The following is a 13,169-nucleotide window of genomic DNA, read 5'->3' as shown; positions in this document are numbered from 1 at the left end:
CACTAAATCTATTTGAGGAATGACCGGCACATTCCGTAACTACTGGTACAGTGTGCAGACACTGAATGCAATTGATCAGGAAGAGGAATAAGACTTTCAAGATGGAGCCAGTGACCAACTGCGACAGTTGCATTCTTCTTTTAAATATGCTTCTCCCACTGAACTGCATGTGATTGAAGCCTGCAATTTACATTCTAATGTGTTTTCGGACTGTTTGAGTGATCTGGCATTTTTCCTGTCTCCAAGGGAAGTCAGTGAGGTTGAGACTGGAGCATGTGCCCTGGTGGCAGAATGCGGACCCATGATTGGCTCCATTACTCCTCGCCAATTAAAGCATCAAGCAAGATTGAAACCGGCAAGGACAAGAGCAGGTGTTTAGAGCCATTTGCCTGCGTTAGACTGGTCTCCCTCTCCTTCTCACTTCGCTGTTGCTGGAGGAAGGTGCAGGAAACTTGGGTCCACACTTCAAGATGTGATTAGTGCGGTTGTGGCTGTTGACTTGTTTCTGCGGTTCACGATACGTGTTTCTGGTTACTCTCTTTGTTGCTATTTTGCGCAATTTGATTGGAACACTTTGACGTGGACCGACTCTGCACTCAATGAATGACACAGAGATAAACTGAACATTCCTTGGACCCTGCAGTTTAGTGTTGAATATTCCGCATGATTTGCTTGCTTTTTGCCATGTGCGCCATTTGCTTTTTGTTTGCGCATTGGGTGTTTGATGTTTCCTTTGAACGGGTTTCATGGTGTTTCTTTCGTGGCTGCCTGTGGGAGGACGAATCTCAGAGCTGTATTCTGTATGCATACTTAGGTAATAAATCTTACTGATTACAGTGTGGCAGCGTGGAGGTACATACTTGATAATGGTATATTGAAGGTATTCATCAGTGACATATGCACACTCTGATCAGAGAACAGTGTGCTGGCATTGACCAGGTGAATACTTTAATGCCAACTTTTTGCCATCTTGCAGTTTGATTAATCATTAACAAACAAACTCTGGTAAAATCTGCCAATAATGAACTTGGTGTGCTGAACCCTGGGAGGCACCAGAACAGTATCAAACTTTATGTAAAAAGGAAACTTGGATTTTGCCACAGCAAAACATAGTCATTGGAAATAAGCATAAAAACAAATAATGCCAGATATGCTTAGCAGGCCATCCAGCCTCTATGAAGAAAGAAACAGAAATATTGTTTAATGTCAATGACCTTTCATCAAACTTTAATTCTCACTCTCTCTTTGCAACTGCTGTCTGACTTACAGTATTTCCTGTATTTTCTGTTTTATTAGGTTTAGTAAATTCAAAGATCCCAGTGTGTTTTATAGATAATGATATCCAATTCTTTCATTTCATCCTACAGTTTTTTCTTTAAACACATTACTCATCCTTCTTGATTCAAAAATCACTCACTGATTTGTTGCCATTAAATTCCACCCTTTTCTTAGTGAAGTGTGTTCCTGCTTTGGCACCAATATGCCAGACTGTAGCTAAAGTTTATCAGTTTGTGAACTCTGCTCCTGTGTTTCTGTGGGTAAACCTAGACCAGAATTATGCTCACTGACTTTTGGTTTAACCCCATCCCAAAGCTCTGGATGAAGTACACTGCAGACCCTTCCCATTACCCACACTGGGTAATCTCAGGATCAGGATCCTTTTGCAATTCCGTCCCCATTCCCCAGCTTGTGGTTAACAAGATTCCCTTTCCATCCTGGTTCTTACCATCAGGCAGGTTCCTGTCTGTGTTGATGCCACCCGGCAGGGGCGAGGCACTTTCCCAGCCACGAGCGCTTGCAGCTTCTGCAGCTGTTGCAGTAGAGTCCTGAAATGGGAGACAACCTTTTTTTTATTAAACCAAATAAACTTTATTCATAACCAAGTATATTTACAAGAATAAACCACGCAACCCACCTTTTCACTCTTACATTAATTGACAATGTGTTTAGTGTTAAATTATATACTTTTAAACAAATAGCTCCTTTGCCACTAAATACTATAAATGACAGGCTTCCTCACCCAACCAGGCCCCCATCTCCCGTCCAGAATCCTTCCCCACTAAGCCCTCGCGGTGGTTTCAGTTCATCCTTCAGCACTGGATTGGCCGGTCAGCAGCACTTCTCTATGGATCTACTGGCAGACCGCGAGCTGACGATCTCCCAGCACCACTTGATATCAATCTCTGTGTGCATCCCTGGGGACATCGCGCAGATCAGAGAGTCATCTATTACGCAGCTGCCTGGGACGAACCACGACTCAGGCCCCCGCACCTTTCTCCACACACTCTCTGCAATCACAAAGAGGTGAGTATCTGTTCAACCTTCCTCTCGGAGGCAGTGCGCAGCGACTATGATGTTCCAAGCATGCAGGAAGGATCTGAATGGGAGGGACCCTCTTGCTCCCATCCCAAGCCAAGTAAGATCTTGGTGCTTGTTGGTGAGTTCTGGTGATAAGACATTCTGTCAAGTGGTTTGGACAGGTTGCTCAGGGAATGACTCCACAGTACCCACTGAGTCCTTTTTCTGCTGTATCTGCAGAACACTCCACACAGACTTGTGGGCAAAGGTTGGAAAACTTTTCCGTGAAGGACAGGTAACATTGCAGCAACCAGCTGACTGAGATGCAGTGCGGCAGTGGGGCCCGGCACGTTCTTCATAACACTGGGACAGAACCTCGGCATGTAGTGACACCTGGTGCCTACGAACCTTGATTCCACACAGCCTGGTACAGCTGCACTCGAAGGAGGTCATTAGGATGAGAACGACATTGGATACATTTTTGCCCCCATTTCAGGGGAAGGTGGGCCAATCTGCCTGATTCCAGACTTGATGGGGAGACTACCAGTTTCCCACCTGTTGAATTTAACTGCACTACAGATATCTGTGTAGAGCAGTTCAATCAATTTTGGAGAGCACGTCCATCACGGTCACGTGTGATATCCTGTCAAAGGTTTTCTCCTGGTCCAAGCTGACCCGTCACCGTCCCAGTCTTGCACACAGCCGAAGGTATCTCCGAGTGCAAGGCTGTCAAAGATCTTCCTGCCCAAGTCTGGTTTGGGTGGATCGTGTGTCCCAGAGTAGACTTGACCCTGTTGGCAATGGCCTTGGACAGGATCTTGTAATCTAAATTTAACTAGATGGGTCTCCAATTCCTGATGTCCTCCCTAACCCTTTCTTCTTGTAGACAAAGGTTCTTTCTCATGAAGGACAGGTAACATTGCAGCAACCAGCTGACATGTTCTTTCTCATGGAGTCAGCATGACATTGTACGCTTTCAGCAGGTCCACAGAGTACAACTCAGCTGGTCATTTCTTCTGGGAGTTTTATTTGAATCAAAGGAACCAGTCAGCTCCTTCAGCTCCTCCCTCTTGCTTTTGTCTAACACCTCCATGATAGTGGACTGGAAGTTCTAGGAAGCTATGCTATCTGTTGTACAGACCAACATAGAAGGATCTGCAGATCTTCAATATATCCTTCTATGAGGATTTTATTGACTTGTCCTCTTCATGAGGCTATAGCTCACAGAACTGCCCCAAACCTTTTAGAAGAAGAGCAGTGAGCACACTTCATCCTGCTCCATGACGCAAACCCTGGGTCAGAAGAATATCTTGAAAGATCCAGAGGCAAAGAGCTGGGCTTCTCTGCTCTTCACCTGTTGCAGTTCCTCCCTCACATTCCCCCCCTCCCCGCCAAGTACAGAAGAAGTTGCAGTAAGTTTGTCTGGAGGTGGGGCAGTTCTCTCTGACTCTCCCCTGCATTCTGAACCTCTTTGTGGATGAAGAACTTTTCGCAGATCTCCAACATACGTACTCCCTCTTTAGTTCCCCAATGTTCTCTGGGGTTGGCAGCTTGACACTCAACATCTGCATCCCCCCACCTGCCCCCTGGTCCTCCTGAATGGGACAGGTGTTTCAGAGGAGGTAGTGGTCAGAGAACGACAGAGGTGGATCTGACCGTGATGGGCTCCAACATGAAGAAGTCGTCAATCTGGAACTAAACTAAGCCATCCAGTTACAACAACGTGGGCTGTGGCTGTGCTCCGCCTGCAGGGGACAATCTTTACAAGTGGAACTTACAACCTACATTGTGGTTTTACATTCATTTCTAGGAGGCTCAGCTGCATTGGTAGAACTCCTCCCACTTTTTAATAACGGTGGGGAGTTAATAAACTCCCTTCCCTGGATTTGCCTATTTATACTCGCGATGCAAAATCAAATCCACTCTTCTCAGGGCTGGCACCCTCCAACCTACCCATTGCCAGTCTGACAATTGGGCATCATTCATGAGGAAGGCCAATACCCTGAACACCTTAAACCAGTAGATAGCAGTCAGCTTTCAGTGAAGATGCATCTGTCTGTTGTTTTAAGGTCAACCCTTAATGTTCCTGGTTAGAATTTTATAGCTGGCTTGCATCAACCAGATGGAATCTAACTGCATTTTCCTTTGCTGCTAGATACAAGGAAAAGTAGTCATCATTGCCTACTTCCTATTTGGAACTCATTTCTGAACCGATATGAGCCCTTTTTGATCTTTTACATCTTGTTAATTTGATTTTGTGAAAAGCAACCAGAAGACCAGAACTGGAGAATAAGAATTACCTGTCATGAATTAAATAGAAGCAATTACCAGATGATTAGACAGCAGTATTGCCTGGATTCACAGTTTAGCGTCATGGGTTTTTATTGAAATCTGGCAGCAGGCAACATGCTCGTACAACAATTAGCACAAGTACCTGACAGCTCTAAGAACCGGATTTTCCAGTTTAAATCCTCATCTTCATATGTGGAACTTGGTGTGATGAAAGGTCATTTACCAGGTTCCACAAATAGAATGGCTCTATCTGGGCATTTCAGTAGAATGGGTAGTTGATGAGCCGGGGGTCACGGCTGATGAAGCTGGACTTGGCTGATGCAGGTTAATCAAATGGTGGCTCGGCTACACTCTTGTTGCTTCCCCTGCCTTGGCGCTGCTCTGAAAGGTGGCACTGTGCTGGATCACCAAGCCTTCACTGTAGTTTGTGACTGAGGACAATACTTCCAGAGGTTGGCATTGGCTAGTGTACTCTGCCCATCCTCTTACACCAACTTAAAAATCTGCATCTTTTACTGGAGGCGCACTCTGATTTCAGTATAGTGTACTGAAGAGTCATCCAAGGTTTCTTGACAACACATCACAAACATCTGCTCATTAGGACAAGGGCAGCAAACGTGGGAATGCTGCAATCTGCAACTGTGCCTTCATGTTATACACACACTTTCCCTCTATTTATATTGCTGTCCTTTCTCCAATCTCCTGGAACTTCTTACTGAAATGTTGGAATTACTTTAACTTGGATGACTAGTGCAGCTCTTAGAAGCCAGCTAACACCACTTTCCCAAGAGCAGTTGGGGATGGGTGATAAATGTGTACGATCAGCTTTCCAGTTTCACTGGAAACTGCTGTTTTCTGGGTACCTAATGCTGCCAGCAGAGGGAGGACTTGCCCACATTAAAACTACAGTGTAACGATGCCAAAACTCGTGAAATGTGCTCCGACTTTTTTTTTTGGTGCTGCTGCACTTTGAACAAACCGCAGCCGAGTTATATCTTTCTGAGGCAGTCCTGAAAAGGAGTCTAATTAGCTAAAAGCAAAAGCGTGTATCAATTTTTCTGCATTTTGAGATGTTATAAGAAATCAAACTCTTGAAATGTTCCTTAAATGAATGAGCAGTCTTAATAATATGGATAATCTGTGACTTGAAATTTAGCTCAGACTCAATAATAATACCTACCATAAATTCTGTACTTCTGGCTTGATTTATAAGGCCAGATGATAAAGTTTGTTTCTAAGATTCACATAGTTTTATTGCTATTAATAACCAACATTTATGTTTTCCTTATTTAAAGAAGTTGAACTCATCCATTCTGTTTTGCTAATAAGACACCAGATCGAAGAGTTTAGAGCCTCAGGGTTGTCTGGCATAACAGACAAATGCAGTACTGTGTCATTGCATAGCTGTGGTAATTCACCTTGTTTTGAAATAATCTGACTTCCTGGGAGAATGTAGAGTGAGAATAGGCCAAGAATTGATCCTTACAACACCCCAAACAACATATCATGGATTTTGGGCACACAATTACCACAGCTAACCAAGAACATTCTCCCTGTTATACAAGATTGAAACTGTCTTAAGACAGAACCAGAAAGACCTACCCAATTACCAGGGTGCTTTTTTTTTAATGAGAATATGGCCAATTAGCAGTATGCCATGTGGTGGGAATGTTGCCTATAGAGGAGGAAGTTACAGAGTTTGGAGAAATCCTGGACCATTCGTCTGGAGTGGGTAAAGGCTCAATAAGTGCAATAGTCTGCGGAATTTTGGTGCAGTGATGACAGGTGATAGATATGGCTGAAGCAAAAAGAGCTGGGATCCCTGTCCTTCATACTGACACAGATATTATCTTGGCCTGGTCAGACAGGATTCATTCTATGGAGGGTCCCCACTCACACTCCATGATATTAAAAACTGGCACAGCTTTTAGCTTGATTTACCACACTCAAAGTGCTGGAGGAACTCAGGAGGTCAGGCAGCATCTATGAAGATAAATAGATAGTCAACATATTGGGCCGAGACCCTTCTTCAGTATGCTGGCTGACCAGCTGAGTTCCTCCAGTGCTTTGTGTGTGCTGCTTTGGATTTACGGCATCTGCAGACCTTCTTGTATTTATGTTTTAACTCAATGTGTTCAGCAAAAAGTGGAAAAACTGCATTTGAATGCTTTTATGGAGTATGAAATTGGGTAAGCAGTATATTAGACTATCTGACTCAAGCTCTGTTGGGTTACTTCTGGTTGAAAGTAAAACTATTGTGAACCTCTTGCAGGGCAGGTTAATATCTGTACGAGGGCAAGTGCATTAATATAAATGACATGGGCATGAACACTGGTGAATTCCTCTAACAACAAATGGCACTAAACAAAAACATACTCTAAGAATAGGATGACAGCAAAGGAGGAAATAGTGGGAGGCGTAAATGAAAGAGGTGAAGAGCATGGATTGTACAAACACTTACCGATTTGCATTTTCTAGAGTCTCCACTTTTTTCCAGAGCTCGTTATTCTCTGAAGTGTAAGTCTCTACCCTGTCAAAGACAAAATAACCTAAGCAAAATGGTCATAGGTAGAATTCATTCTAGATCCCATGCATTTTAAAACTTTTCATCCTTACTGCTATGATCTGAGGCAAATTTTCTATTCCTGTTTTCTATTAGCACCAAACAGTTCCAAATCAAATATAGTGTAACTTAGACCTATTTGCACAGGCAAGACTCTCTCCTCAAGACTAATTGCACAGGCAGGACTCTCTCTTCGCATTCTTATAGAAGTGGTGCCTTTGAAATCCTGCCGTTCTAATGAACTTTAATCCTGGCAATATTTCTTGAAACTGGATTTCAGTTATGTCTTAATGATGTTGTAGTCTTGAAGAAAAAAGCTTGTCATCAGCTCTACTTCATTAGGAGTCTGAGGAAAGACTTTTGCAATTTTTACCAAAGGAAGTCACCAATCTCTTGCAAATTTCTATAGCTGTACTGTGGAGAGAATTCTGACTGTTAGCGCCAAATACTAGTACAGAGGCTACAATGCACATGATCGTAAGAAGCTGCAGAAGGTTGTAGACTCAATCAGCTTCATCACACGCACAACCCTCCCAAGGACTGTGCCTCTGATGAACATCTCTAAGAAGCAGTGCCTTAAGGTGGCATTCTTCACTAAAGACACCTGCCATCCAGGACACATCCTTTTTTCATCTGACTATCAGGGAGGAGGTACAGGAGCCTGAAGCCTCAACAATTCAGAAACAGCTTCTTCCCTTCCACCATCAGATTTCTGAATGGTTCATTAACCGATGAACACTACCTCCTTTTTGCCTCTTTGTAATTTATGGTAAGTTTACAAATTTGTACCTTATTCCACAGCAGGACAACAAATATCACGTTATAAAAGACAGTGATAATAAACCTGATTCTGATTCTGAAGCCTATTTTCTCGATTCTCAACACTGCATTGAGCAGTGGGTCTGTACACTGTAATGTAAGATCCTGAGGGATCTTCACAGGGTGGATGTGAAGAAGATATTACTTGTTGTCGGTGAATCTAGAACTAGAAGTCGCTCTATAAAATAAGGAGTCACCCACTTAAGGCAGCAAGCGGATTATTTTTTTCCCTAAAAGGGTTAGAATCTGTGAATATTTTCACTCCTTGCACCCCTTTATTTTATTCTCCTTTATCTCACGCCAGGGTAAAGTTTGCTATTAGTGTCACTAAATCAGAAAAAAAAATATAGGTATGTTGCTTGGAAAAACATTCTTCACACTAGCAGAATATGATGCAAGCTCAGTGCGGTAGCCAAATTCAGTTCTGGCCAGATTTTGAGAGTGGGTTTGAGGTTCATGAAAGGTCCAGTGTAAGTATTTCCTCATACGTAGGATTGCTGGAATTGGCAGGGAGAAGTCCTCATCAGAATAGCGCACATCCAGGTGCAAGAAGAAGACAGACAGAAACCCCTAACCTTCTCTCAGAAGAGTCAAATATACACGATCCTTCGGCTTTCATATTACAATACTAGTCTCAATGCAACAAAGCAAGACTTCCTGCGATCTGTTGTAGAAGTGTAGCAGGAGGAAGATCAAAAACATCAGAGTTTGCACGAGGTGCTGCAAGCACAGACCAGGATTCCCAATGTCGCAGTGACTACTTACTTCTTTTCTAAACTATCCACATACTCCTTCTTCTTCCTCCGGCTCTCCTGAGCAGAAATCTGCGCCAAAAGAAAAGAGGATTTACACAAGGCTTTATCAACCAGATAAACCTGGAGTAAGGAGGCACTGTTGTGTTTACAGTGACTAAATAAGTGACAGTTATTCAACTTCTGCTTTCCTCCAAGGCCAAAATATAATCAACAACTCAGATAGTGCATATATAGAAAAACTGATACTGGGGAGTAAATTACTGATTGGAATTTAATCAACCGTTCAGATGGTTTATATTTCAATCAATTAAACAAGGGCTTGAATCTTATCAAGGCATTCAGACTGAGCGTGTATGTATACTCTATGATTGGAATGAGGGAGCTAGATTCAGAATGGAATCTAATCATGACACTCTAATTCTAATCTAATCATGGATTTTATATTGAATATCCAACAGCTGTGAGCGAATTACACACTGGAATTAAACAAGGGGATCCGACGGAACGTACTTCACAAGCCAAAAGCCATGTTGGGCACTGATGTCAAGAAGGCTCTGGGCAACAGAATTGGAATGCTAGCTGTGAGGAAATGAACAGAAACTTATCGGGTGATCGTGTGGAATTGGTCAATAGGAAGCAATAAGCATTCTGAATGACAATTTATATTTGATAATAATAATTAATGTGTTACATAATTAGATAAATTAGATAGAATTTAATTAACAAAATTGTACATTATTTGTTATTTCATTACATTGCACGATTTTGCTATATAATACTGAATCATTCAAACTATAACAAAGAAGTAAATAATCTAGTGTTGCATGTAGAAATCAAAGATTTAGGGGTAAGATTAACCTCGCTCATTAGGTAGAAAACAGACAGGATTAGAGGGAATTAACCAATTGAATGTATTAATGTCAATGGAGGGGAATATCAGGAATGAAGGAAAACAAGTGCTTCCTTCAATCCCAACCATTCCGCAATAGACTGATGAGGTAAACGCTTGTCACCAACTATGATTAGATTACCTGCTTAGGTAAGTGTTCCATGTGCTGTGTGTGAGTTATATGTACAGTCGGCCCTCCTTATCTGTGAGGGATTGGTTCCAGGACCCCCACTGATAACAAAATACGTGGATGCTCAAGTCCTTTATTTAACCTCAGTGCAGTGGGCATTAGGACCCAGCGGAATCCCAGACCTTATTTAACCTGTCTCAGAGCGGTGGACATTAAGGCCTGGCGCAGTTCTGAATCCGCAGTGTTTCTGTTCACGAAAATAATCACGATCACCATAGAAAATAAAGTGGAAGTAATAAAGCGATCAGAAAGAGGTGAAACACCATTGGTCATTGGAAAAGCGTTAGGCTACAGTTGGTCAACCATCGGAACAATTTTAAAGGATAAAGTGAGAAAGGCCCTGCCCCGATGAAAGCTACATTTATTACTAAGCAACGCAGTGGTTTAATTATTGAAATATGTACTTTTCTTAAGTGTTTTATATGCATAGGAAGGTAAAATATATACTATATACTAAGACAAACGTTTGACTAACTGACGCTAAATAATACCGGATGTACTTGTTCCGACATACTTAGTAACAGAGCTTCAGATTTTTTTCGATTCCGATAAACAATAACCCACGCACATACTCCCATATATTTTAAATCATCTCTAGATTACTTATAATACCTAATACAATGTAAATGCTATGAAAAATAGTTGTTATACTGCATTGTTTAGAGAATAATGGCAAGAAAAAGAAATCTGTACATGCTCAAACAACGAATGCTAGAAGAGCATTTCTGGGTTTTCTCGATTCGCGGTTGATTGAATTTGCGCATGCAGAACTCGCGGATAGGGTGGGCCGACTGTACTATGTTGTGCATCTTGCTCCAGAGCAACGTTGATCCATCTGCTGGTATACATGTATACAGTTGAATGAAAAGAAATTTCAGCTTGATACACAGAATTGTCTTGCTTTAATTACACTTGGGAATAGTGATAAAAGCCCACTCACAGGAATCAAAAGAAAGCTTCTGATGGCCCCAACAGTAGCCAATGCAGGAAAGGCATAGTGAAGATTTCAAATGGACTGAGGGGTCTGCGCTATATACATACATATTTGTCTGGTTGTGTTTTTACTAATTGTCTGTATGTGCTTGTGTATGCAAAAAGCCACGGTGTCGCCTAGCAAGCGTCAGGGCCAGTTGACAGATGATATTGGTGGGCTGGGGGATCTAGATTTTATTTTCATATATATATACACACACATATTCTGCACTGTTGTATTTTTATAGATATTCTATACGGATTTGATGACTTGTATGCACTAAGCCGCAGATTCGTGGGGGGGGGGTGGTGGGCACAGGTAGGTGTCAGGACTCTTATTATGTGATTGTGATCTTGTGTGTGCTTGCTGTGTGTGACTGTTGGTAACGTGTCTTTGCACCTTGACCTCTTGGTAATGCTGTCTCGTTTGGCTGTATTCATATATGGATAAATGACAGCTAAACTTGAATTGAATTGAATAGAATAATGTGCTGTACATACACAGTTAATATTGATTAGGGTAGTTAGGTAAGTAATTATACTTACCACAGTTGTAGACTACATGCTAATGCAATGCATTTGTAACACTAAAAACTTCAAGTAAGAAGTAAATGAAATAGTGTTGAAGATCTGCTAGTTATCCATGGGAAAACCATGCCAAACCACTCCCACCAGCCTCCTTCCCCATCGTCCCTCTTTGCCCTTCTCTCACTGTAACTCACCACAATGCTCAGCTCTTCTCTGATGGCCTGGAAGCATTTGCTGCTGTCCCCACTCTAACAGAAATATAACTTGTGGGGAAATTGTTGGTGGGGCTAGAGAGAGGGGAGAGTTAATTGTTTTGTTTACCTTGTTCTTTATTTTTCTTCGAACTCTCTTGAGAGCTTTCTCCTCTGCTTTTGTGAGAGGCAGCTTGGTAGGGATAGGGTAGCCCTCAGCAATCAGCGTCCGCTTTTCCTCTTCAGTGAGCAGCAAGGGGCCTGACGTCCCCTGGAGCTTCTATCAAGGGCAACAAAAAAAAAGACAAATTGGGTTCACAAATCTTTTGGTATCGCATTCTGAAAATTGCAGTCATTGAATCATACAACTTGGAACAGTCTCTTTGGCCCACCAATTCCACGCTGACCATTAAGCACCCACTTAACAAAATCTAGCACTAGGTTCATTTTATTTTTCCCATTGTGGTCAACAGCCACCTCCAGATTTACCCCTCATCTACACACTCGGAGCAGTTTACAGTGGCCAGGTCACCAATCTACCCATACGTCTATGGCACATGGGAAGAAACGGAAATAACTGAAGAAAACCCGAACAGTCACTGTGCATTCTCCACACGAACAACATTGAAGGTGAGTATTAAACCTGGGTTGCTGGGACAGTGAAGTACAGCTCTGCAAGCTGCAGGACAGTATTAAACACAAATAAAAGCCCTGCAAATGATGCACTGAAGGCAGCTTTGCTCTATCGTTTTGCCACAGTTCCTTCCGGTTTGAGTGGTTACTCATTTTGTTTGGAGGTCGTTACATATTTGAGTATTAAGGACTTGCGGGGTTAGTGCAAAAATGAGTTGAGGTAAAAGAATTCTGGAGCCACAGCATCAAGTATTTTCAGGACAGAGATAGCTGGAGTCCATCTTAGCAGAAGTACGTACACGGTGTGGAGAATTTGGTGATCATGGAATTAGGCCAAACTCATGGTTGAAGGGCCTACCAGCTGCTTATTGTTAAACTTTACATTCAAGTGGCAGTGATGTGGCTAAGCTACTGAAGGGCGAGTTCTATCCATGGTGGGCCCCTCAGTGAGATGCTCACTCCTGCCATGGAAGTGATTAAACCTGCCTGGAACCACACAAAAAAAATCTGCATCCAAGACTTCGGCCCAAAATACTGACATTTTCTTTCCAATTCCAGGCGCTGCTCATCCCTCCTGAATTCCTCTAGCAGATTGTTTGTTGCTGCAGATTCTGGCATCTGCAGTCTCCTGTGTCTCTTCTAACCCTATCAAGATTTGGACTGAAAATGTGACTTGGATATGGTTAAAGTAAAAGCAAAGGTTGTGAGAAATAAATTTTTCCCTCCCATACACAGCATTTAGACAATTGCCTGTTTGTTTTTATTGAAGGACACTGCTGAAAAACCCCATCAATATCGTATCATTACACACACACACACACACACACATCAGTTCATGGGCTGAAGTACTCAAATACCAAGTGAAACACTTCTTGTAAAATGGGCTTCAGATGCGTCCAAATTATCTCCCTCTTTGCGGATAACTTTGTCTGCTATTTCAAAGGCTTCTGTTGCTATGCTTTTCTTTTATAAAAAAAAGCTCCATTCTTTTCTCCTCTCTGACATCCACAAGTTCCAACCGCTGCTAAAACCCTTCAGT

General features: G+C 42.3%; 1 protein-coding gene across 1 annotated transcript in view; it reads right to left on the bottom strand.

The window, feature by feature from the left end:
- Positions 1-13,169, bottom strand: part of creb3l1 (cAMP responsive element binding protein 3-like 1) — a 169,864-nt gene that overhangs the window by 16,931 nt on the left and 139,764 nt on the right. The window contains exons 6-9 of the mRNA XM_059975474.1: positions 11,628-11,777; positions 8,738-8,796; positions 7,052-7,120; positions 1,727-1,826 (exon numbers count right to left, since the gene is read on the bottom strand). Coding sequence (XP_059831457.1) covers positions 1,727-1,826; positions 7,052-7,120; positions 8,738-8,796; positions 11,628-11,777 — 378 coding nt within the window. The remainder of the gene's footprint in view (positions 1-1,726; positions 1,827-7,051; positions 7,121-8,737; positions 8,797-11,627; positions 11,778-13,169) is intronic.

This window comes from Hypanus sabinus, chromosome 7 (genome assembly GCF_030144855.1).
Source record: "Hypanus sabinus isolate sHypSab1 chromosome 7, sHypSab1.hap1, whole genome shotgun sequence".
NCBI classification, from domain to species: Eukaryota; Metazoa; Chordata; class Chondrichthyes; order Myliobatiformes; family Dasyatidae; genus Hypanus; species Hypanus sabinus.
This window is presented reverse-complemented; position numbering and strand designations above follow the sequence as displayed.